Here is a 25,337-nt window from a genome sequence, read left to right as displayed (position 1 = left end):
AGACCCTTCATCTGGTATTTACTCTGTGCAAACTAATGGATTAGAAAATGCCGGCATCAACACACTTCACGAGGTGCGGATAATGTTAGTTTTGAGAGTACATTTAATAGTTTGTTTACTTGTCAAGGTCTTGCTTGTGTTGTAATACGCTTCTAAATTTATTTTTGATTATCTTTCTTTCCAGGTTCCATTATCTCTAAGTCAGTCTGAGGGGGAAGAGTAGAGGAGTCCCATTAAGATGACACGGACAGATCCTCCTGACATACTAGTATCAACACTGTACCAAGACATAAAATTATCCCCAAACTCTGGGCCATCAAAGTATACATTGTCATCCACACAATGTGATTCCCAAATGGTCGGCACGCTGGAGCAAAACTTTGAAACCATCAACAAAAGGCACTGCCGTAGCTTTGATTTCATCGAGTCATTGGATGATCCAAAGATATTTTCCTCTTCTATGGAGTATCCTTACAGGACTGAACGGCAGACGATTAATAAAGATGTTGCCTGGAATGGTATCGGCCAGCAAGGACACTTACGGTTTTCCTCCCCTGATCTGTTCAATAGCAGGCTTTCCCAAGCACAGACCAGCACTGACATGACCAGTGAGGCAGCAAGGAGTGGTCCTCAAGGCAAACAACGATCAAAAAGTGCCCCTAGAGTTAGGGCCACCCTTACACCAGTACCCATAACAGTCTCTCCACCCTCAGCCAGGCGGGGTAGAGACACTCATAGGACTCCAGCTGACACTCATAAGAGACCTGAAGTGTTACCCCAAAATAGAGAGGCCTCCCACCCTCCAAACAGGGCTCTGGTCAATGAAGTGCACCCTATTAAGCTACAGCCTCATACACCCCTTTATGTCTCTGATTGTTTTGAGGAGACCATGCAGGACAAACCAGCCAACACTCCTCATGTCAGGTGCCGTGTGGATATTAAACCAGACGCATCAGTTATTCAGCATGCTACAAGAAAGCTACCAACTGCCAGAGCTGATGTGCCCTGGCAGCGATATTCTGCATCTGGAATCAGGAGTCTGTCTGTGCCCCGACAGATATCTACATCTCGGACACCAACCCCCACTGAGTGTTATAACATGGACTACAGGCAGTATCCTAACTACATACCTAGAAGCTACATTCAACCTGTAGATATTCCCTTGGGAAGGGCCTCTCCCAGAGATCCAAGGGAATTCAGGGAGTACAGGACTCTATCTAATCCTAACATCCCAACTAAATTTTTCTATACTGAGGATCCTTGCAGGTACCCTGTTCAGCCACCGGGGAGAGCATACTATCAGGATGACCAGTATAGTATTAACAGCAGTACCAGCCAAAACCCTTCACTGAGTAGTCAGTACGTACATGACCCAAGGACTCGATGGGTTCATACCATGCCTGTACGCCCATATTACACTGAGCCTCCTCGTGACCCTGTTGAGCCTTTCTATGGTAGGCCTTACTCGGTGAGTGAGCCTGGGCCATACTATGGGCCTGCGTCACAAGCTAGACCATACTACAGGGATGATCCACGAGTATATGCATTCCCATCTGAGCCTTCAAAGATTTTCTATTCAAGACCTTGCCATTCCCCATCAGAATACCACATTCCAGTTAGAGCTTATTATACAGAGGGACGGCGACACCCCCGCTTGTCTCAAGTCTATGCAGATGACTGGAGCCGGTCAAGCATTGCTGGATATTCTAGTCAATACACCTCTTCACAGGTAACCCCACAAAGAGTCCCAGTGCCGACCCCGTGGTTTCCCAATGATTTCACAGAGCCAAGTCGACTGGGAACTGATGTCAGGAACTATTCAAAATCCTGGGACAATATTCTCACGCCACATATGGAAAGGGAGCATGCAGTTCCACGAGGCCGGAGCTATGAGAACCTTTTCCATCAGGCAAGGGCAGGTGTTTCCTCTGACATCAGACAACAGCCAATCATTGTTAACCTTTCGAGTTCACCAAGACGCTATGCTGCTCTGTCCCTCTCTGAAAATTCTCTGGAGAAATGTCCTAGTGATGGAAGGAACGGCATGGGACGACATTGGTTTGTAACCCCAGAAATTACAATAACAGATAATGACATCCGCACAGGCAGCAGTAGGAAAAAAGAGGCAAGTTCAGTCAGTTGGGATATACCAAATGGAGTGAGGGTTCAAAATTCTAAATTGGATCAACCAGCAAATCCACCAGAAAATACCGACAGGAAACATAATAGCTACTCACTTCAGCAGAGTCTTGAGCAACTGGACGAACTTTTAGCAGACCTGGTGATTGATTACAAACCCCCAAATAGCAGAAGGCCAAGTGAGAATTTACTGGATCAACTCAAACAGCTAATTACTGATGATGATGCCAAAGGAGAGAAAATTGTAGGGCAAGAGGATTCAGGACTTTTAAACACACATACAACATCCTCAAAGACAAGCCCAGACACACCTAAAGACCCAGACAGTGGTTGTGATGGCTTACAGAGAAGCACTGAGGAACTTTCTTTGAATCATAGCACAGATGAAGATGACGCCATGATATGTGCCAACAGTAAATGTCGGCGCAAGGAAACTCTGTTTAATGCCTGCCTCTATTTCAAGTCATGCCACAGTTGCTACACCTACTACTGTTCCCGTAGCTGTCGTCGGGAAGACTGGGACACTCACAAAGAGAACTGTCTCTATGGACGTGTCAGTAGCATTTGCAGGCATATCCTAAAGCATTGCAGAGAAAACTCTGAAGTGCATAAAGCGTTCTCCCGCATTGCTAAAGTTGGCTACTTGTCTCGAGGCAGAGGTGTCCTCTTCCTGGGGTTTCCAAACACTGGTTCTGCTGATAACTTTTTGCAAGTTGGTCTTGAGGGCCTCCTTATGTCTCCCACATATTTGTCCCTCCGAGAGTTGGACAGCTTCAAGGACAACTTAGGTGAATACTGCAAGGAGCTACAGGAGGCTGGAAAGGAATATGATCCCAATGAATGTTTCCTCTTGAATGTATCCATAGCTGTAGGTGACATAGTGCCTAACAGACCCTCACCAAGACTACAAGCACCAACAGTACGTAAATATGCTAAGGTGACCTTGGCCTCCTCAAGCCCAGATAAAAAAGTCTTTAAAAAGGAGACTGACATGGAGACACTTATTCTTACGCCACCCCCTGGAACATCTGACATTGACAAGGAAGGGGAGGAGGGCAGGAAGGCAAGAGAGATCTGCTTTATCAACATCCAACGAGAGCTCAGGACCAGAGGGGTCTTCCTGCGACACGAATACCCACAAATATACAACCAACTCTGTGAGTTTGTTGAAAACAACAAGAGATTCACACCGACTACTATTTACCCCATAGACAAGAGAACAGGGAAGCAGTTTATGTGCATGATAATGGCAGCTTCTGAACCAAGAACACTGGACTGGGTTGGTGCACCACACCTGCTAGATGACATCATATAGTCCCATGTAACCTGTGTGCCATTGAGGTGTATATAAATATAATGTATATAATTCAGTAAACATATTTATGACTAATGTTTATAGATACATATTTTAATACAGAAATTGTATTTATTTATGATTTCCCTCATGCCACTGCGTACTGCTCAGAAAGGGAATTGCTTTTGGGATGTACGGTCCATTAAAAGAACAGAAAATAATTGGCCAGTGATTGTAATCATCACTATGATTTCTGAAATTATTTCTGGATCTCAGCAATTATTTGTGTTATTTATTTATTTATTTATTTATTATAGTAATACAGAGATCAAAAGTTTAGGGGCTGCAATGTGTTACATTTTTCAGTATGATTGACTATAATCTCTTGCCTCCCAAGAAAAATGGACAGATTATTATATGCTTGAACAGGTTATTATACAGCTTGCATGTACAGTAGAATGCATGCAAGGAAAACTCACTGGTATTTCTTCATACAAGTATATTAGTGCATCATGTATTTATTAAACTGAGTATTTCAGTTCAAATATATTATTTTTTTGCAGTTACTTTACAGGTAATAGTAGAATATGAAAGAAAAAGAGAGGGCGAGAAAGAAAGAGAGAGAGGGTGGGAGAGAGAGAGAGAGAGAGAGAGAGAGAGAGAGAGAGAGAGAGAGATCGATCTAAATCTACATCAGACAAACTCAGACATCTTTATATGGGATTTACTTACATTTTAGTCTCTTGAATTAGCCGAGAGTTATTATTATTATTATTATTACTTCACATGGAGCCACATGCCACAGTTGTGACTTGGATAACAAAGATATGAATGGCAATTGCATATTGTATTGTGTTTGTTTGATCATTTAAAAAGCTAAAGCTTGTCTCAGTTAAACATGGTGTTTGAAACTGAAGTATTCTTAGTGAACAAACTATTGACTAGAGTCACGTCTAACAGTATCCTATTTATGTACCAGTTTATGTAACAGAATGAAACAGTACCCAGTAGCAAAATGACTGATCTCATAGAAATGTTCAAAATTAACAAATTGAGCTATCCACAGTGCCAAATATAATTTCAAATGCAGATCATTCTGGTGAAGTGCATTCAACACTGAAAATACTCACCATAACATCAGAGGAACCTCTATATTTGTTTACTTACAATTTATAAAAAATAATTTTGTTTCAGGAACGTTTCACTTGAAATGATTGTTTATATTTTAATCACCTAATGATACTTACTTAATAAATATGGCTATATTTGAAATCTAATACTTTTATTATTAATATACAATTCTGAGTTCAGGGAAAGCAGCAAGTCTTCATTAAATATAAGAACAAGTATGCAATATAATCAAAGTTACCAAGCTATAAATGCCAGAATTGTTCAATGAAATGCTAAACATTGTTTCATGTTCACTTAACATATTTTCTACCCCGTAATAGATTTTGTCAGGCAAACATTACAGCACAAATATTATAGTGACACAAAGATTCTTGAAGTGATTCTTGTGTCTGTGATCACACAGAAAGGTATATATTTATGTCTAGTGTTTTTATTTACCCTTTATTTATTTACTTTTCCCTGCATATATGATGTTGTTATATTTTTTTAGCTCATGTAGTTTGTTTGATAGTTTAAATACACATGTTGTCCTGATGCATTTAACTTACAAAATAAAATCAAAAGTCTAATAAAACTATTCCTGAGTTCTTTTCATTCAGCTGTGTACAATGAAATGAAGCTCAGCTTGATGTCTATGATTGTAGCAGAATGTAAGCGATGTGAATTTTCATGATCTAATGTGTGTTAAACAACGAAGGTCACTATAAATTTGACAAGGAGGACCTATACAAATATGTATACTATATAACTATAGATGCATGTACAGTGTCTCGTAATTACAAACCTTCCTTGTTGGATTGTTAATAATGCATATACCGTGTTCATTTCCAATCGGACAAGAGGAACATAACGTTTTTCAACAGAGATGCACAGCTATTTCTCGGTTAGATGTTGTGATTCAGAGTGATTTACACCCTTCCTTGACAGTAACAAACTGACTGACCTCAAATAACCTGTGATTTGCAAACGGGGCCCACGCCCCTCATCAACAATGTGGCGCATTGAATCGCTACAGCACAGCGTCAGTCCTTGAGAAATAGTTTATAAACTAGCGCCATCTGCTGACAAGAATGAGACAGTAAAGAACATTGTTGTGAAGCCATCAACATCGGAGACGTTCAGGTCCTGTTCTTTCATGTGATTTGACTACCACCTGCTGGTACAATGGGATACTCCCATAAATCCATCAACAATATGCACAACATAAACAAACCTGTTTTGAAACCCCGTTTAAGAGAGCTTTAATGACACTAGGTGGGTAAAATGCTTAAGCAAAAAGTTACTTTAGTAAAATTCAGTCGACCTGAGGGCTCACTCAAAAATGTATTAATGGTGATCCAGCTGCTTTTCACTCGAGCCACGAACACAGAGACATCAACAGCCACACAGAATTCCGATATCTCTATAAATAATGTCTCGGACACTATTTTGAGCCTTCGTTAATTTGATCTGAACGCTGGCCATATGTAAATGGTGTTCTGAATGTAGTGTAATGCAACACCTTTGTACAGGCGCATTCATATTCAAGACGCACAGTCAGAGGTCGCCGATTCACCAAGGACCCAAGCTCCACAAACAAGCCTCTACATCCTAACCCACTATTCGCTTGTGCGCATGCGAAGCAACGTCCCCTCGTGATGACAACTGTCGTTGTGGGTTTTAGCTAGCGAAGAGAGGTAGGTTAGCCTTGCAAGCTTGAGGGCTTGCCATCTCTCTCCAAACCTAGGACCTTGGAATACGGAACCAGAATAATACTGTTCGTTTTTACCAGAGCCACTGACAATCGGGTGGATTTTGCAAAACAATTGTCAAGTTTGTTGGTAAGTTCAGTCGGCTTGGCGTTGTTTGAAATGTTAATTTGGAAAGATATTGTTAATGCTAGCTATCCTAGCTTTCCTTATAGTCATTGATACCTGGTATTTGAATGGTAACTCAGCTATGCTAACTTAGCTAAACGGACCTTGTCTTGTTTTCTAATGTAGCTAGCAAGTAGCAGACCTTTGCCAGCAAGCTATAAATGTAATTTGTTCACTGAGGACAGAATATTTTATGTCTCTCTGTAGACCTGCTAAACTGAATTGTACAAACTGTTTTGATATGAGCCAACGGATAGAGCATTGTGTTTATTATTGGTAGCTTCTTAGCATTATTTTTTCATATTAAACTTGCCTTACTTGTTTTCAAACGTAGATGGTTCGTTAGCTATGCTAGGTAGCTCGTTTTACTAGCTAAGCCTTTTTTTTTGGCAGGGATCATATTATGCTGTAAGATGAAATTAAGTGGTATTTTTAAGTAATTGCCAGCGATGAGGAAACGAAATGCAATAACCAAAGTAACGTCAGATAGCTTACCCACCCTGTGGCACCTCACTAGACACGAAAACACAGTCTATTTTTTCACTGGTTACTAAGTGCTGAACTTGAAGCTTCGCTTTAGATAGCAAGGTAACTCCACTGTTCAACGTATGACTTCTGTTACTTTAGCAAAGTTATTGTGAACCTAACTAACATACCTCAGTTACATGTGGAAGGATTCTGGCTCGAATCATGACATTTAGGTCGGTCGCCCAGCTAGCGTAGGTATAAGCTCAGACTTTTTCTAGTAGGGAATGGGACATATTTTTTTTATCCCCCCCCCCCGAAGCAGTTGATATACATTCTCACGGTTGATTATAACTTCATTGTGCACGAACTTACATTGCACAAATAACTAAATAATGAGTTGTGTGTTTGTGTTTTTACCTTTCCCTAACAGAGAGAGCTAACAAACTGGCAAGCTGTAAACACTCCCTTTGTAGTAAGTCGATGTCTTGTTTTGGTATAGGCAGATTTTTGACCACTGTATTCATTTGAAAGTCAGTCCTTTCCATAAGTACTATGGAGGTATAAGTACTTTTCTGTTGTCATATGGAGGTAGTATTTCTTATTTCTTGGCTTAATGAGAGGGAAGTTGGTGCAATATAAACTTGTGAAGTGTTATGTTGGACACATGATGCTCAAATTGCTCGTCACACTGCTTTAAATCTGGCATTTTTGTGCCGGCTTTTGTGCGCTTGACGTCATTCTGAAAATTAGTTAGTAGATAAATTAAACGTTCAGTGCAATTCTCAGAAATTACAGTTTTAGTTGCACCCCATATCAATTTTCAGGCAAATATTTGTGGTAGTTCAAGGTTTACGATATTTCGGTGGGACAAGAGGAGAAAGAGGAGATGTTTGGGTGAAGAGTAGGGGGGTTGTAGTCCATTGAAGGGCAGCTGCAGTTAGGACATGCAAACACACACCAACTCTGTCTCTCAGAGGCTTGCCAAATGCTGCTGCTCCCTTGTGTGTGTTGCTCTTCCCACACGCAGCTGCCTAACTGGCGTGGAGCTCTGCCCCCTTTCCACCCACCTGTCTCCTCTTACCCTCGCATGGGAAGTGTCAAGTCCCATGCCAAAGCCCAGCTCCAGATCCCGTCTGACTTTGGGAATGTGTGAATGGGACGAAAGTAAAACTTTCAATCAGGACACGTGGACAGGACTTGGAAAAAGACCTCATCAATTTTCACATGCTAATCTCTCTCTCTCAAAAAAAAAGCCTTCACGACGAATGCAGTTTGACCACAGGGAGTTGGAATGCATCTGTGTTTTTATAAAGAGATAAAAGTGGTGGTCCTCCTGCTTATTCAGCCCTGACTTTGTGCTCATGTGTCATTGTCATGCTTAAGGATTGTTTAATGACAAATAGCAAGCACAACCACAAAGTTGACAAAGGATGAGGCTGATCAGAGATTTGGCATCTGACTGTTCTTTTTCTTTGCTGCTATCTCTGCATCGGGTTTCAGCGTTTGCATCGCCGTATCATGTTGGGGATAAGGTGGTAATAGGAAGTGAATGAGCATGGTGTGCCTGGTGCTGAGTCAGAACAGCGGATGTCTGACGCGGTCAGTTTATTGCCGGTCATTGGAATGGGAGTTAATGCGGGATGCTCTGCTGCTCACTGACTGTCAGCGTACGCTGCAAAAACGTCAAGAGCAAAAACCTTCTCCTCCTTAAGGGCTAAACCACACCCCGCACAACAACATGGGCTGCTGTATGTTTGTCATTCACCCGTCACAATCTTTACCGAGAAGCCAGAGTCATTGTTGATCTCACTGTGGCCGAAACCACGTTGTAGCATCTTGATGTTGTCACATTTTACAGCTTTGCCGGAGAAAGCGAGGCATTTCCTCGGATTAAGAGAGAACTGTATTCTTGTGCGCTCCTGTGAACTGGCCGCTGCATCTATATGCGGTGAAGCAAATAGCTTTGGGAGAGGAGATAGGGGTCAAGAAGGCTTTGTTTTTTTTTGACACTGTCGGGAAGCTGAATACTCGAGAGGATGTGCCTGTATGTCTCACACACACACACAGACACACACACACAGGGAAACATTCAAACTCAGGCCGAGCCTTCCTGGCGCTGTTTGGCCTGAATTTAGCTAAAATCAGAGAGGTCATTAAACAGTCCATGGCTGGAACAGAATGTGCTAGTAGGCCATGGGATGTCAATGAAAGCTAATGGGGTTTTGCCTCTGCTCACATCCCTGACTTGTACACTGCTGCTTCAGTTGGAGGAAATTTCTGAAATACAAATCTACTGTTGTTACAGCATAGGCACTATTACAGCTATTGCTCGGGCCTGTTTCTCTGCAAGATTTGTGAAACTTCCATAGCAACGTGTCCACCTGCCAGGGTATTTGTTTTCTTTATTTTTAGGTCTCTCACACTCTAGGGGCAGACGGACTATAAAAATTAATATTTATTCTTTCACAGGCTTGACATTAGCAATGCAAAATGAGGTGGAAAAGAGCAATACTGGATGAGGCAATATGGTGCAAAAGAGCTGGTTTTGAAGCTCATACTTGAAATGCAAAATGAATTTGCTGCCACCACTGAAAAGCATGCAATTTTGATGCATCTCTTTGACTTTTTGATCGAAGGAGGCTATCTTATATAAAGCTACATACTTCACCACTAAGAGATTTTGTACAGAAAGAGAATCTTAATACATTTCTGTCACAGAGTTTTACTTTGTAGGGTGCACCTTTTCTTCTCCACGGGCTTAATACTGTTGGATTTTCTTTGTTGAATTTGTAACTCTGTCGTACTGTAAAGTTTGCGGAATGATTTGCTGGAGAGCTTCGACATTGTTTTGGTTTGTATTTTGCTGAGTCGGCTGTTGAGAGAAAGCGGCGGTTAGGTTTGCATTTTTCAGTCAGTGGAGCAGCTGCAGCTGGACATTTGTAAGCTAACATTATCAGGTGACTGAGATACAGGGATGACACGGGATGTCCGCCACAAAGCTATGTCACTGCTTTATCAGCTCTGTTTACCCAGACTGTGTTTAACAGTGCCATATATACCATTGCAGTGAACAAGGAATGTCTGTCTCAAATGCCCTTCAAGGGTTGTCAGATTACCAGAATGGTGTCTCTCATTTAAACATGGTGTTTTTCTTTATTTTGATATGTGTGGGATACCCAAGTCTGTTATGACCAGTGATGGTGTTACAGGGATGTACTGAAGGCCCGGTGTTTGTTTACTGTGGCTCCTGACTTGGTAACAGTTATAGTGGAGTGATAGTTAGAGAGACGTAGTGGTTCTTAGTGTTGCTAAGTTGCTATGTGAATGGTTGCATGGTTGAACATATAAAATTCATAGCTCAGGCTATAACTAACTGATGCGTCAAAGAAAAACATACATGAAGTATATGTTCATATGTTGAGAAGTGTTTACTGTGAATTCAAAGAGAAACCTGGACCCACCTGATATCTGGCACACTTCCCAGGCTCCTATGGCCAGCCCCAGGGGAATGAGTTCTGAGAAAGGCAATCTGATTAAATTTGGGGGATTTCAGTGGTTGACCAAAGCTCTCTGGGAAAGCAGAAGAGTGGATCCAGCAAAGCTTTCGGAACAAGTCCTCATAACGAGAGCTCTGTGTGTTTGTATGTGTGTGTGTGTGTGTGTGAGAGAGAGAGAGATCATTTGTTACCTTGTTACCATATATGTACCATGCTTCCTGAGTGGCTTGAGTTTGTAATTGGGTTTGAAGTGGTTGTGGTACAGGTAAAGTCACGGCATGGTTTCAGTGTGCTTCCTGCACTGCCTGTTCCTTTAAATCTCTGGCCAGAATTTGTCCTGAGACTCGGAGCAAACTTTCCGTGCTTTAATGAACAAGCTAAGGAAACCCGAAATAAAATGTGAATTAGGTGAGGTAGATGTCGACAAACTCCCGAGTGAGCAGGACAAAGGTCCTGAGTTTTGGGCTGTAAACATGAGAGAGAGAGAAAAAAGAAAACCTGATGCAGCAGTGATGCTGTGAATCATTTTCCAGAGAGTTTACTGAGACTCTGAGAGCAGCAGGACATAAAGAACGCAATTAGAAACAAAGAAGTGAAAAAAAAAACCGCGTTTTCCTGTACCTTCTCATACCTGGGTGTGACAGCAACCCTGAGTTTACTTGTTTCAGAACCTTTCTTTCTTTTTTTTTTTCTTTTTTTCTTTCTTTTTTTTTTTTTTTTTTAATAAAACGTCCTTACAGGCCTGGTCTAAAAGAGGGCTTGTCGTGTTTGCATTTTTTTTTTTTTTACTCATGCAAGGCCTTTAGGTAATCATTGATTGGCTAAGTTATTTGAACGTGGTCAGTCATTAGTCATGCTATTGGTTTTGCACATGCATACAATTTTGCATGCAAAAATGGCTTGAAGTGAGGTTGGACTAATATTCAGGCTAATAAAGTAACCAGTGTTTTAGACCTTACATTGTTTTCCTTCGTGCTTAGTGCCTACAGAACAAGCCCAGTTTGTCTTTCTTTAACTCTCTCTATCTCTGTCTCTCTCTATCTCTGTCTCTCTCTTTCTGTCATTTTCTGTCTGTGTCATACCTCAGGCAGTGGCCTGCTTTACCTGTTCTGGTGCTGTCTGGTCTAATCCAAGCTCAGCAGGGAGCCACAGTGGGGAAGTGAAAAAGGGGACCTTGCTCCAGTTCCCGAGTGCCTGTAGAAAGTGAACCTGTCTCTTTTCTGATCTAAAAAAAGCTCTTCCTACTGCTGCTAGCCAGCGTGTTTAACAGCGTAAATAAAGAAATAAAGAAAGAAAGAAGTTCAAATAAAATAAATAAAAGGAGGGGTGGGGGGGCTACTGAAGCAGCGCTGTCGAGTGGAATCGTAGTGTATATAAATAATCCATGTGCTGCAGTGATACTTGCTGGAGAGCTGGTCTCAGTGTCTGCAGAACAGTGCACTTCAGCCAACAGACAGGATACAGAGTGGTGACGGGATTGATGGCTTTGCAGAACATACAGGTCACTGTTTGTGCAACATGTGATGCCTAAAACCTCTAAAGAACCTGTCAAAGGCTGTTGAATGCTTCTCTTAGATGCTTTATGTGATGCAAACTCTGGCTCTAATGAATCGACAGTTCTGCTGGGTAAATTGTACAAGATGTAGGCTAAACTACGGGCTTTTGGCCTTGCTGTTAAGTAACATTTGATTTTAATAGTTTGCTTGGATTGTTTGCATGGTGCCTAGTACAGTTTGAGATTTTTAATAAGAGTGAAAGCACGTTTCCACTGTCATAACTCGCACAACCACTTTTTCTGTTCTGCTCTAGAATTCCCCTTACCTTTCCAGTCTATATGCGTGTTATCTCTCTCTCTCTCTCTCTCTCTCTCTCTTGCACTCTCTCTCTCTCTCTCTCTCTTTCTTTTCCTCTCTCACCCACTCAGACTTTCTCTCTTTCACTCACTCACACTCTCTCTCTGTCCTTTTTTGTCACAAAGTCCTAGGGCTGTAGTCTGCATCCATCATTCTCAGCTGTACTGCTGATTTACTGTCCTCTTTACTCTCAACCCTGACATGAAGTACCCCACATGCGAGTTTTGAGGTCTGTCTGTTAGTGTGTGTGTGTGTGTGTGTGTGTGTGTGTGAGAGAGTTTCACTGGTACAAATCAGTGTGCTTAAGAAGAGAATTTGGGGTACATGTGGGATGAATTCACGTTTTATAACCCCCGTTTTTTCAGTCTGCATTTGAAAGCCGAGCAAATAAAACCACAGTAACGTATCACTGCTCATGCTGTCATTATTTGGGTCACTCTTTTCATTTACAGCAAGCCCTGTGATACATCACTGCCTGGAATGGTTGTTCTCCCTGAACCATTTGGCTAATTTTTAACCCCACACCACATATTCTCTGACACACTAGTCCGCAGATACTTTCCAATTTGTAAAGCTATTTAAAACCTTTAAATCATCTCTCAAGCTGACCATGTCAAATGATTCCACTTTGGGGTAGGGCAGATAGTGGATAATGGGCTGCTGGGTGGCCTGGTCCCAACATATGGCCCTAAATGCCTTGGCCCCCAGGCTTAAAGCTCCACAAAGCAAATATGCCTTAGCACTCAGCTGTGAAACCAAGCAATGATTTGCTTCATTTGACATGAAAAGATTATGTCATCCCCCGCCGACGTGCCTGAAACCATCCTCATCCATACATTATCTGCATTAATGTGTGCACAGGCTCTGGGTCACATGGCACAGGAGCAGTAGCCTATAGACCCGGGATGCCCATTGGTGTTTACGTACAGATTCCCTGCCTTGCACTGTAAACGTCTGAGCTGCTCTTTCGGGCCTCCCTGTCCCACGCATCAGCCTGTTTTTTCCCCTCAAGCTACCCTCCACAAAGACCTCTTTGTGTCCAAGAATGCTGCCGGAAACCATTTACATTTTGTGTGTTTTCTCTCACTTGTGTGTCAGTGTGTGTGTGTGTGTGTGTGTGTGTGTGTGTGTGTGTGTGTGTCTTCTTCTCTCTCTCTCTCTCTCTCTCTCTCTCTCTGTCTCTTTCTCTTGCTCTCTATCCGTGTGTGTCTGTGCTTGTTTATGTTTGTCTGACGTTTGTAGAAGAGAGGGATGGATTAATGGGATTTGCATATTCACATAGGCCATTCAAGAGCCTGTGGGACACTGTTAGGCTTTTGGAGGCCCGGCATTGTTCTTGTATTAAGGCCACAATGTGTCTGTTTTTTTCCCTCCTCTTCCATTCTCAGTCTGTTGATGGTACCATGAGTACAGTGTTTCTGATGGAGTTAACCTGCTGTCTGAGAGCCCAGGCTGCTCTCCTCGTCTCTCTTCTCCTGAGGAAATGAAGCAGGTTTCCTGTTTGCGTCTCTCTCTTAATTTTCCACAGTTACACTTTTAACCCCTCCCCACTGTGCTTATTGACATATACGCGTTTTTTTTTTTTTGTGTGTGTGCGCGGGTGTGCGCGTTTGCGTGCATGCTTAGTTCTGTAGGTATTAGGCTACTTTACATCTAGAGTTTGTCACGTTTGTGGTGACAAAAAAAAGGAACTTCGCTGACGACTCTTCGTTCTGCTTTTTTTTTTTTTTTTTATAAAGTCAGCCTTTTTAATCTCCTTTGATTTAAAAGCACTTGATCCCATACTGTGAGTCATACTCTCCCCAGTGACTGAAGCTTCATTTGGATCACTGAGCATTGCAATCACAGCAAGCCCAGGTCCAGAGCGGCCTTTGTCATAGAGTTCCCTCTCGTTTTGAACTTCCTTTAAAAATCCTACACATTGTTCTGCCTTTCTCATCGTCGACCTCCAGGTCCAGGATACTCCATCTCTACTCTCTGTCAGATATTAGATTTCTTTTTATTGTACTCATCCTCACTTCCTCTCTGTCTCTCTCTCTCTCTCTCTCTCTCTCTCTCTCTCTCTCTAGCAGTGTGTGCTCTCTGTGGCTGAGCTGAAAGATGGTGAAGCCAGACATTCACACTCTGGCCCACCACCTGAAGCAGGAGCGGCTGTACGTGGCCTCGGAGAAGCAGCTGATCCAGCGGCTAAACGGAGAGGTGCTGAAGACGGCCGAGAGGCTCTACCGCGCCGCCTGGATCGCCAAGCAGCAGAGGATCAACCTCGACCGCCTAATCCTCACCAGGTGACCACAGTACTGAAGCCTGATTTCCCCGTTTCTGCATGGCCTGAGCGTTCCACCAGTCAGGCTCCATGGCCCTCGATGAGTGTCTGTCCAAGTTGCCGCAGCGTTTTAAGGGCTGAATCATTTACCCTGTTAGCTGGTTCTATAATTAGGTTAATTTGTACCATAAACAAAAGGTCTTCCGCCAGCAGTGGAAGTCATCTAAGAGTTTTTTTCCAGAACAAAAAAGAAATCAGCGTGCACTTAGAGGTGTGCTGATGGAAATTAAATTTGCAGATTTCCAGAAATCAATGTGACCTATTCTTGTTTGACCTTTCAGGTGATTGCATTGTTTTTGGCCATTTTGCTTGTTGTGAGAGCAGAGCTTTGAACACATTAATGTCTTAACTGCGCATTTATGGATTGGTTGCTGTCTGTGAACTTTGATACTTTAAAACGATCAGGTGGTTGATTATGTAAGTTTCGTTGCAGCGCCCTATTAAATCTTCAAATTCCTGAAGAGCAACGAACCTACAGCTGTGAACACTGGGCTTATTTAATAGCTTCATATTCTTCCTTTTTGCTGTTTGTAGCGATTGCGGCTTCCATTCTTGGCTTGACAGCCCTGCGCTAAAATCTGCCGGTCGGCTCGATACGTGACCCACTGAACTTCAACAGTAACTCAATTTGTTCTGTCAACAGCATAACTAGTTCAATTTAATGGATTGCTGACTGGAGGGTGCAGTGGGTAGGAAGAGAGGGCAGGCAATAAGCCAATCGGTTCTTTCCTCCGTCAGACGCAGAACCTTCATACTCGAGCTCTTGTTTTGAATGACGACAAGTTCTCTGTCCCCTCAGTGCCGAGGCCTCCCCGGCCGAATGCTGCCAGCACGCCAAGGTTCTGGAGGACACACAGTTTGTGGATGGCTACAAGACACTGGGCTTCCAAGAGAGCATCTATGGGGAGTTTCTCGGGAGGCTGAGAGAGAACCCACGACTGGTGGCGTCCTGCCTGGTCGCTGGAGAGAGACTGAATCAGGAGCACACACAGAGTGTCATCCACACTGTTTTCACCTCACTCTATGGCAACTGTATCATGCAGGAGGATGAGAGCTACCTGCTACAGGTACACGCATTCACTGTAGTAACGGGTTATGTACGCGTGCACTGGTTTATCCACTAAACTAATAGGAGCCTTGTGCAATGCTCTTCTCTTTTCTTGTCTTGGCAACATTATTTTGCCTATAAATTTGGCTTCCACACAAGCTGCATACCTTTGTTCGGTACGTGTCACAGAACTATTGCTGTCTGTGACCACATTCCCACTCTTTCTCTAAAAGCTACCCGTCTTGCTTCACGCTGCTCTTGTCACTAGCTGCAGAGTCACCGCTCTCAGCCCCAGTGCCATAGCCAGCGCCGTAGGAAACGTGGTTTGACACAAACATTCATTCAGTGCTTAACTCAGCGTCCCCTGTCACAGCTTTGATATGTCACACCTGGTTTCTAGGTGCTGCGTTACTTGGTGGAGTTCGAACTGAAGGAGAGCGAGAACCCACGACGACTGCTGAGGAAAGGAACTTGTGCCTTCAGCATCCTCTTCAAACTCTTCTCAGAGGGCCTGTATTCCGCCAAGCTCTTCCTCACCGCCACGCTCCACGAGCCAATCATGCAGCTGCTCGTGAAGGACGAGGACCACCTCGAAACGGACCCGGCCAAACTGACCGAGCGTTTCACGCCGGCCCAGCAGGAGCGCCTCTTCGGCGAAAAAGGCTCTGACGGATACCGGCAAAAAGTCCAGGCCGCCGTGGAGGCCAACGAGGCCAAGCTGGTGGCCGTGGTGAACTCCTTCATCAGCTACCTGAGACAGAACACCTACTGCTTCCCCCAGAGCCTCCGCTGGATCGTCTCCCAGATGTATAAGACTCTAGCACGAGTGGACAGACTGGAGGTGGGGGAGGTTCGCACCATGTGCACCGACCTGCTTCTCACCTGCTTCATCTGCCCGGCCATCGTCAACCCTGAACAATACGGCATCATCTCCGACGCACCCATCAACGAAGTGGCACGCTTCAACCTCATGCAGGTGAGTTGAGCGTCAAATGTATCGGCTCTCTCAACAGAAGGAGACAGATTAATGGGAAAAATGTCTGTTTGACTGTAGATATTCTAATAGCGTGTTGTTGTTTTTTTGTTCGATGTTTGAATCTTTTAGGTGGGGCAGCTGTTGCAGCAGTTAGCCATGGCAGACACTGATGATGGGGACCCACGACGGAGAAGCAATTTATCTAAATTTGACAAAGTAAGATCAACTCTTCCATTTACCAGTTCCAGATCCTCCAGTCTTTTGTCGTGTTTTCCATGAACTATCTCTGCAGATGCAGTGGAAGTGAATGGCCTGAAATGTTATGCTTATTGCTGTCAAATCCATTGTTGCTGCTTGCACCCTCTTAAACGCTTCTTATTGGCTGATTTGATCCACACAGAATTGCGTAGCTGCCTTTTTGGATGTTGTCATTGGAGGACGAGCAGTAGAGACCCCACCCATGTCCTCTATGAACTTACTGGAGGGTTTAACACGAACTGTGGTGTATATGACACACAACCAGCTGACCACTCTGGTAAGTGGAAGGGAATTAGCATCATCAGTCTTAAAGACTATGTGGCTCAAAGCTGCGCCGTGAAAGGTGAATCAGCCACTTCTGAATTCTTGTCTGTAACCGTCATGTGGCTATGGTTTGACCATATTTTTGGAAGACATGCTGTCTTCTGCCCTATGAAGCAAGAAAACAGACCAGTTTTATTGCAGCATCACACTGTGTTCTAATGAGTCAAGCCTGTTGGATTCCTGTGTCAGAGAGAGACAAGCTGAAGCCTGTCGGACCAGAAACAAACATTTCACCCACATATTGGTTCAGCATGCACTGAGGCTGCCAGTGAAAAATGATATACATGTACACTTTCGTCGGCGTGTGTGGAGATCTCCAATATGAGTGACACTTAAGAACATGTTTGAGGCGCGTGTGCTCTGCAATTGGCAAAGTTTCAAGAAAGCAAGAATATTGAGAGAATTGGCCACAGGAAGTGAAAACATTTACATTAGCTGAAGGGGATGTTAGTGAGTACTAACTGACAGGACAGCCAAACTTCTACATGTACAATTTCTCAAACTAATTTTCGGTTATCGAAAAAGCACATTATGTTTAACTTAAGCCTATATTCTTTTCTTCCACACAGAGAAGATCTTAGATCCTGAGAGATTTGTCTGTGTGTGTGTGTGTGTGTGTGTGTGTGTGTGTGTATCTGTATAAATATATACACATACTTTTCAATGCATATGTGGTTTTATATAGCTAATCACTACAAGTACACGTGTGTTTAACAGAACAGAGCATCCGTCGTGGTCACCATGTTGTCTGCAGAGCCGGTTTAGCTGTTTCCCATGCTGTTTGTACATTACACTCACTGTATGAACGTGACTAATGATGATCACCGAATGATGACACTCACCTGCTTTAATTATGAGCATTCATTTGGAACAGCAGCTTCAAAAATGAGCCTCCTCCCTGGTATTAGTTTCCACACTTTAAAATGAAGCATACTACATCTCTTTGAAGTCTCAAAATGTACCTAATTAATACATTAGTCTCTAGTTCATTCATCTGTGTGTTTTGCATGTTATATAGATTTCGTTTTTCAAACCACTTTATTATTTTTGACTGAGTTATGAAGCTTAGTTTTACTTTTCTGTCTCCGTGGAGGGTCCAGCAGCGCTGGTCAGCCGCTGTATGTGAAGAGATGAGTGTCATCCCCTGTGTTTGGTACCGTGCAGGTGGACTTTGTTCGGAACGTGACGGCGGGAGACCAGCTCCGAGAGGAAGACCACCAGGCCCTGCAGACCCTGCTGGCCAACGTGCCCAGGTCGCACACCGTCAAGAGCAACAGTCTGGAGCTGACCCCTTCCAACACGCCACAGCTCTCTCCTGCCACAACGCCGGCCAACAAGAAGAACAGACTGCCCATAGGTACTCCTGTTACAGAGCAGGCCAAGTACTCACTCTTAAACACTAACCAGCCTGTTCCCAGACTAAGATAACTCAGACTCTGCATGATGACCTCATCCTACCATGGCTTGTTTTTTCCTGTCAGGGTGTGCCTCAAAATAGGGTGTAAATTAGGCAGAGCCGTGCACTGGTAGACTCGCTAGGTTTGCATTTCGCTCTTGTCGTTGCTAGCAGCAATTTTTCGTTTTGAATACGACGACGTGCCAGTTTGCCAAAATTCATAAGCAGTTACTCATCTCTCCGAATGGTTTATTTGTTCATAACCGAAATTTTGACGATGATTTTCCCTCAAGAACGTAAACAGAACGTTTCTAGAATGTCACGCGTCAACTAGCGAGTGACTTCAGTTGCATGCTGAGCTTTCGTTGTGTTGCGTAAGGACTCGCTGCCCAGGTCTTGCCGCATACCTTTCCACAGGAGCGTGTATAAACAGTTCTCTCAGGCCTTCACTGGTCACCTGTTAGGATCGAGCCAATGGGAGGGAAGTGGGAAAATCTGACTGCAGCACATCACTCTCCATACAGTGGTTTTCTAACCCGCAAAAATATCGCTAGTTATTTAGAACCGTTCCTGCCTCGTCGTTAGGAGGCAATACAAACCGTTCGTGATGCGGAGTTATTGAGCAGAGCGAGCCCTAATGAGTCACTCTGATAGACGGCCAATTAAGAGCATCAGAAAAGGGGCGCTATTACAGAAGTGACAGCCAATTATACAGCCATATACTAATGCACTCCCTCTATCTGTAACGGCCGCGGCTTGAGAAACGAACGCCTCGGTTTTGCCACAGGCACATACATGAACGCAGCGCTTCCAACAGAAAACAAAAACATTTTTAAGGTGAGGCCCAGCTAGAGGCTGAGTCATGTCTTAAATGGCTTAAAGTAGGTGGGTTAAGGAGGGGTTACTTGTTAGTGTTCAAGATTTTTTTTTTTTTAGTGTAATATTAGTGCTGAATGTTTCTTTTGTTGTAAGAAACCACAATGTTACATATTTTTGGTAAATTTTTTCATTTTATCGTAATGAAATTGAGGGAATCCAAATGCGGTACAGTGGTATCTGAAATGACTGAACTGAACTACAGCTCTCATCAAATACCTTCAAAACCTCGTTCCATTTGACCTACGATGTTGTGACAACTTGATGTATGTTTCTCTCCTTCATCTTCACCTCCTATTTTTATGCTTCCTTCTCTCCTTTACCTCATTCTCTTCTTCTCTCTTGTCCTCCTTTGCTGCCAATGACAACATCAGGACAGCAGTTAGCTGCCATAACGTGTTGGGAGCCTTCTGCCACAGCCTTGTCTGCTCACATTCCTTTAGTTACTCCCTTTGGTGGGTAGCCCGCTGCTCCACTCTGGGACACTTAACATATTACCCACAACCCCCTTTCTCTGCGTCTCCATGCCGCCTCTCAGCTGTTCGTGTGTGCTAGCCGCTCGTCACTGTGACTGTTCATATGTGCTAGCCGCTCGTCACTGTGACTGTTCACTCTGTGCTTTCATCATGCTTGCTCTTCATCTACAGTTATACTAGATTGTCCTGCTTTTGTGGAGGTGTGTGTGTGTGTGAGCGACAGAGAGAGAGAGAGAGAGAGAGAGAGAGAGACTGCATAGCAACATCTTGGTGGGAGCAACAGACTCAAATTAGTTTTGGGTTTTCATATTGAACCCATATCTCATGGGTCTAATAAGTCCCCCCTTTTACCCATTTCCTTTATTCTTTTCATTGTTCCGAGAACAACTATAAAATCAGTCTAACTGAAGGGGCATGGACACTATCATTTGAAGTATAGCAGAGAAATTGAGTATGCTACTGCATTGTATATCTGTGTAACTGGATGGATATGTTCTTGTAACTGATTTATCTTCTGTATTTTGCTGAATCATCATCCGTAAATGTACTTTTACAAATCATCTCTGTCCGTGGCCCTCACTCACTACTTCCCGCTTCAACTCCACATGTTCTATGCAGTGTGTCTCTGGACCGAGGAAGTGAAAAGTATCAGACTGAAGCACTGAAAGGAACGTCATTTGAGATTCACCTGTTTGCTCATTAGCTGGACTGAATCTGAATTGACTACTCATTGGGTGTTGTCCCTTGATAAATTAATGTAGACGGCCCAAGAAAAAGAGAAAATGAGAAACGAAAAGGCCGGTTTGTAAACTCCCAAAACAACCTCTGTGTGTTTAAATGCATTATGTGTATTATGTAGCGTGATTTGTTGCCCTGCCTGTGGTGTGTGTGTGTGTATTGGCATTCGAGTGTGTTTGCATACCAACCAGCATGCTTCATCTCTGTGTCTCACAGGCTTCTGCTATGCTCAATCTAGCACCGGCTTCGCTTAGCTTGAGGCGACAAATGTGCGTTAACATTCAAAGCTAATTTGATCTTCTAACAGAGCTTCCCTCCCACCCCCCCCTCTCTCTCTACCACCCTCTACCCCCCTAGCAGCCTCGCGTAGTCGCTCCCGCACCAACATCGCCCAGGAGGGAGAGCTGGAGGCCAACTCGCAGGACTCGCTGCAGGAGGTGATGCCAGAGGAGGTGTTAGTCATCTCGTTAGGAACAGCCCCTCAGACGGTCCCAGGGATGTTGTCTGAGAGCGAGGTAAGACATGTGAGAATTCCAGTAAAGGCTCCCTTTTCCAACACGCTGACCTCTGCTTGTGTCCTGTCATTCATGAACACAGCCCCACAAATTGGCCTAGTGAGGTGAAAGCTGGGTGATAGTATATTTGTCCAGCGTGACCCTATGAGAGTAAACAGAGGCAGGGAAGGCTGGTCAGGCTGTGGCTGAGAGCAGCTCGACTCCAGATTGCGTTTGTCCATCATTTCTTCAGTTAAATTATCAAAACCTCAGCACAGTACAGAGGAACGTGTTTGTTTACTCCATAGCTCAGAGAAGAATTAGATTACATGGAGGATTTATTTGCTTAAACCTCTTGAGTGCTTCACGTCAGAGTTATCAAGTTCCGTTTTCGGCTCACGGGACGGCGGCGTTGTTTGCTCTGCTCTCAGGTGCTGACACTGCAGCTTTCTGACGGCGCCCAGGGAGACGCCCCGGCGGACGACGCCAAACTCCACGGCAAACCGGACAAAACGCTGCGCTTCTCCCTCTGCAGCGACAACCTGGAGGGCATTTCCGAGGGTGCGTGTTTCTATGGCAACCAGCAGAGGGCTCTCTCTCCGTCTCTTTCATGTCCAAACCCACCATCTATCATAATGTCAAGGAGCTTTGTTTCCATGGTTATTTCTAATGGAAGAGTGGGGGAAAAGGAGAGAAATTGCTTTCTTTCTTTTTTTATTTTTTTTCCATCTACCGCTTCTTCTAAGTTAAACTTTCATGCAAAAAAGAAACATCAAAGAGACTCGGCACCGGGGGAAAAAAAAAAGCTTCAGAGGAGGTCTATAAAAAATAAGAAAGGTTGCTTTTTGAACGATGCAGAACTATTGCCTGAGTTAGAATAAAACGTGTGGCTTTTTGAAGTTTACTGATTCTCAGTGTGGCTTTGAGAGAGATTAAGGAGCAACTTGTGCTCCAGATCAGAAGCATTGTGTGTGTTTGTGTGTTGATCAAATCCTCGTGTTTGGGGACAGGACCGTCAAACCGTTCCAACTCGGTCTCCTCTCTGGACCTGGAGGGAGAGTCTGTGTCTGAACTGGGAGCTGGACCGTCCGGCAGCAACGGGGTGGAGGCTCTTCAGCTACTGGAGCACGAACAAGGTTAGTGTGTGTGTGTGTGCGCGCGCAAGTGCCAATACAACTTTACATACAGGAGCCAGGAGTATCATGGCAAGAATGCCGTTAGCAAAATATTTTTTCCAATGAGAAAATGAATACTTGATGTGAAAATAAGAAAATGAATACTTGTAGCAGAAATGATCTCATATTTGTAAACTAATATAAAAGGTTTTGTTTACTGTTATTCTATTCTATTCTATTTATTTATTTATTTATTTATTTATTGCCTAATTAAAGTCTTTGTGTAGTAGAATATGAAGCAAAAGGTGAATTTGTTGCGTTTTTTGCAGCCACCACCCAGGATAACCTGGACGATAAGCTTCGTAAATTTGAGATCCGGGACATGATGGGTCTGACGGATGACAGGGATATCTCAGAGACGGTCAGTGAGACGTGGAGCACGGACGTCCTGGGCAGCGACTTTGACCCCAACATGGACGAGGACCGACTGCAGGAGATCGGAGGTCAGACACTTCCCCGCCTCCTCCTCCACCTCCTCCTCCTCACAGGCCATCTCTCAAAGCTCTCTCTCTCTCTCAAAGGGAGTGGTTATTAAGTTATGGAAGGACAAGCATTGACAAATGAATCACGACAACAGTGTTGCTCCGAAACAAACCTATCAGGGTTTGACGTTCAGTTGTCTCCTCTCATTTTTGTACAGTCAGTCTAAGGTCGAGTAAGGTCTCTCATCTGCAGCCTTAGCACTAAAAAAAAAAGGCTGAATACTGCCACCCTGTGGACACTTGAGGTATTGGTCTTGTTCAATTCAGCCTGACGTGTCAGCTTGTAATTGTACACACAATACTGCTGGAGTGGTACAGAGGTATTAGAAAGGACATCTGTCTTTTAAACTTTACTATTCAGCTGAACCAAAATCCCCCTATTTTCAAGATCTCATCACATTCTGAAGTATCAGTTTTGGATCATTTCATTTTCATTAAATCTCAAAATCTTCATTTTAACGGAGAATCACATTCCCATCCCGTTTTATCTCTTCTTTCCACTCTCTCCTTCTCTTTCTCTCTTTCCCCTCCCATCCCTTCTCTCTCTCTCTTTTCTCTCTCTCTCTCCCTGTCTCTCTCTCTTTCTCTCTCTCTCTCTCCCTGTCTCTCTCTCTTTCTCTGACATTCACGCGGTCCCAGCAGTCTTATTGACCTTGGTTCCTTCTCATTTGCATCCTCCATTTTTCATTGCTCGGAATATGGCGTTGGGGGACTTTTCCATCATTAAGTGAATTTACAGCGATTTCCTTATGTGTTTTCTCTGAGGGACTGGGTTATGAGATGCACATTAAATATCCATTAATACCTCATTATCCCACTGATAAGATTACCATGATAATGAGGCAGAAATTCTAATTGTTTCACTTCTGCGGGTGCCACTCATTTAATCATGCACCTGAAAGACAGGCAGCGGAGAGCCCCTGCTTCCCTCACTGTAAACAGGGCCAGCAGGAGAAGGCTCTCCTGCAGCCAGAGCCAGCCTGCCCCTGCACAGGCCTGCCGAGCGCGTGTGCGTGTGGAAGAGTGGAGTGAGGTGGAAATGTGGTCTGCTGGGAGGTGCCCCAGCATCACATCGTGCACTCACGATCTCTTCTCTTACCTGGCTATCAGACACCCGCACGCAAACATGCACCTGCCCTCTCTCTCTCTCTCTCTCTCTCTCTCTCTCTCTCTCTCTCTCTCTCTCTCTCTCTCTCGCCATCCTTCCGCCTTGTTAGGCGTGCGTGAGGCGGAGGAGGTTGAGGAGGTCTGGGTGGGAGGCTGGTTGAGAGGGTAATGAGCTTGTGAGTAATGCTCAACTCACTCCATGCCTCAAAGTCATGACCCCAAGGATACACCCTCTGTGTGTGTGTGTGTGTGTGTGTGTCTGTGGGTGTGTACATGAACACGCACCCAGATGAGGAGAGAGTCAGCCATTAACCTCCGACTGCACACCCTCCACCGTCTGCACTCTCACAGGTTGGGGTTGGGGAACCACCCATGACCCCACTCTCATGCTGTGTGTGTATATGTGCTGTGTGCTTTATCATCAGGAGCAGCCACTGAGAACATGCTGGGGAGCTTGCTGTGCCTCCCGGGGTCCGGCTCGGTCCTGCTCGACCCCTACGGATCCACCATCTCTGAGACCACGAGCGAGGCCTGGAGCGTAGAGGTCCTGCCCAGCGACTCAGGTCGGTGCCCTCTCTATGTGTGGGTAAAGCTATGATGCAACCAACTGCCAACAGCCAATTTCGTCTTATCTGCCAATCTGTGATGTCTGAGTTTTCTCAGTACATATGTCATTTTTTCTTATAAAGCCAATAATATATAGGCGTTTGTCAAACCCGAGGGTCATAAATGATACGTTTCAAGCCATCCAGGAGTGACTGCGAGTTCTGAAACGTCTGTCTTTTTACAAACAGGAGAGTCATTTGGAATCACAAACGCTCGCACCTGTGTGTGCTTTTCCGCGAGTGTGTGGGCACTGTAGGTGTGTGAGGTTGCTTATCTCCATATCACAAAGCGTTGACAGCTTAATGTGTGTGCAGCAGTGTCTAGAGGCAGATTTGACTAAGGCTTGATGAGGGCTCAGCCGTAGAGTCGAGCTCCCTGGAGAAAGGCCCAGGTGTGGGCACACCTGCAGAGAAGAACGGCATTGTGGGAATAGAACTGCGGAACACCCACACTGCAGTGGCAGGCATCTGTCCTCGTCCTTGGCCCTGCACTCTGCGGCATTTCTTACACTCACACACACACACACACACACACACCCTATACATGCTCAGACGCAGGACTATGCAGGCTTGTCTCTGTGTGATACTGAAACTCTGAAACATAACCAGAGTACCCCTAGTTCTTGAAGAGGCTGATTTAAACTGCTAAAGCAGCGAAGGCCGGCATGAAAGAGCTGAATTCAGTAAATGATGGAACCAGACAGGTTTGGGTCTCTTCTAAGACCAAATACAAGCTTCCTCTGGGGCTGATACAGCCAAGTGAAGAAGAAGTGATACTATAGGGAAGTGCGGTAAGATGATGTGTAAACAGTCTAGACTCA

The 25,337-nt window shown here is 44.2% G+C and overlaps 2 protein-coding genes across 6 annotated transcripts in view; both read left to right on the top strand.

Moving 5' to 3' along the window:
* The first annotated feature begins 238 nt into the window (after positions 1–238).
* unm_hu7912 (un-named hu7912) lies at positions 239–3,454 on the top strand. The gene has a single exon (XM_030789599.1). It carries the CDS (start codon positions 239–241, stop codon positions 3,452–3,454), a length of 3,216 nt encoding a protein of 1,071 aa, XP_030645459.1.
* A 2,806-nt stretch (positions 3,455–6,260) lies between these two features.
* The window catches only part of gapvd1 (GTPase activating protein and VPS9 domains 1), a 31,228-nt gene continuing 12,151 nt past the window's right edge, over positions 6,261–25,337 (top strand). For 3 of the 5 annotated variants that reach the window (XM_030774592.1, XM_030774600.1, XM_030774576.1), the window contains exons 1-12: positions 6,261–6,384; positions 14,308–14,523; positions 15,361–15,628; positions 16,010–16,585; positions 16,715–16,801; positions 16,986–17,120; positions 18,332–18,524; positions 21,011–21,168; positions 21,579–21,708; positions 22,158–22,283; positions 22,592–22,765; positions 24,337–24,474. In XM_030774592.1, the coding sequence (XP_030630452.1) occupies positions 14,339–14,523; positions 15,361–15,628; positions 16,010–16,585; positions 16,715–16,801; positions 16,986–17,120; positions 18,332–18,524; positions 21,011–21,168; positions 21,579–21,708; positions 22,158–22,283; positions 22,592–22,765; positions 24,337–24,474 (2,170 nt within the window). In that variant the 5' untranslated portion in view covers positions 6,261–6,384; positions 14,308–14,338. Of the gene's footprint in view, positions 6,385–14,307; positions 14,524–15,360; positions 15,629–16,009; positions 16,586–16,714; positions 16,802–16,985; positions 17,121–18,331; positions 18,525–19,813; positions 19,895–21,010; positions 21,169–21,578; positions 21,709–22,157; positions 22,284–22,591; positions 22,766–24,336; positions 24,475–25,337 lie in introns of all 5 variants that reach the window. The other 2 variants (XM_030774569.1, XM_030774584.1) reach the window with 2 other exon arrangements.

Source organism: Chanos chanos, chromosome 1 (genome assembly GCF_902362185.1).
Source record: "Chanos chanos chromosome 1, fChaCha1.1, whole genome shotgun sequence".
Classification (NCBI taxonomy): domain Eukaryota; kingdom Metazoa; phylum Chordata; class Actinopteri; order Gonorynchiformes; family Chanidae; genus Chanos; species Chanos chanos.
This window is presented reverse-complemented; position numbering and strand designations above follow the sequence as displayed.

What these genes read in the sequence shown, in the direction of transcription:
- unm_hu7912 (XM_030789599.1), top strand. Translation starts at nt 239, where the DNA reads ATGACACGGACAGATCCTCCTGACATACTAGTATCAACACTGTACCAA.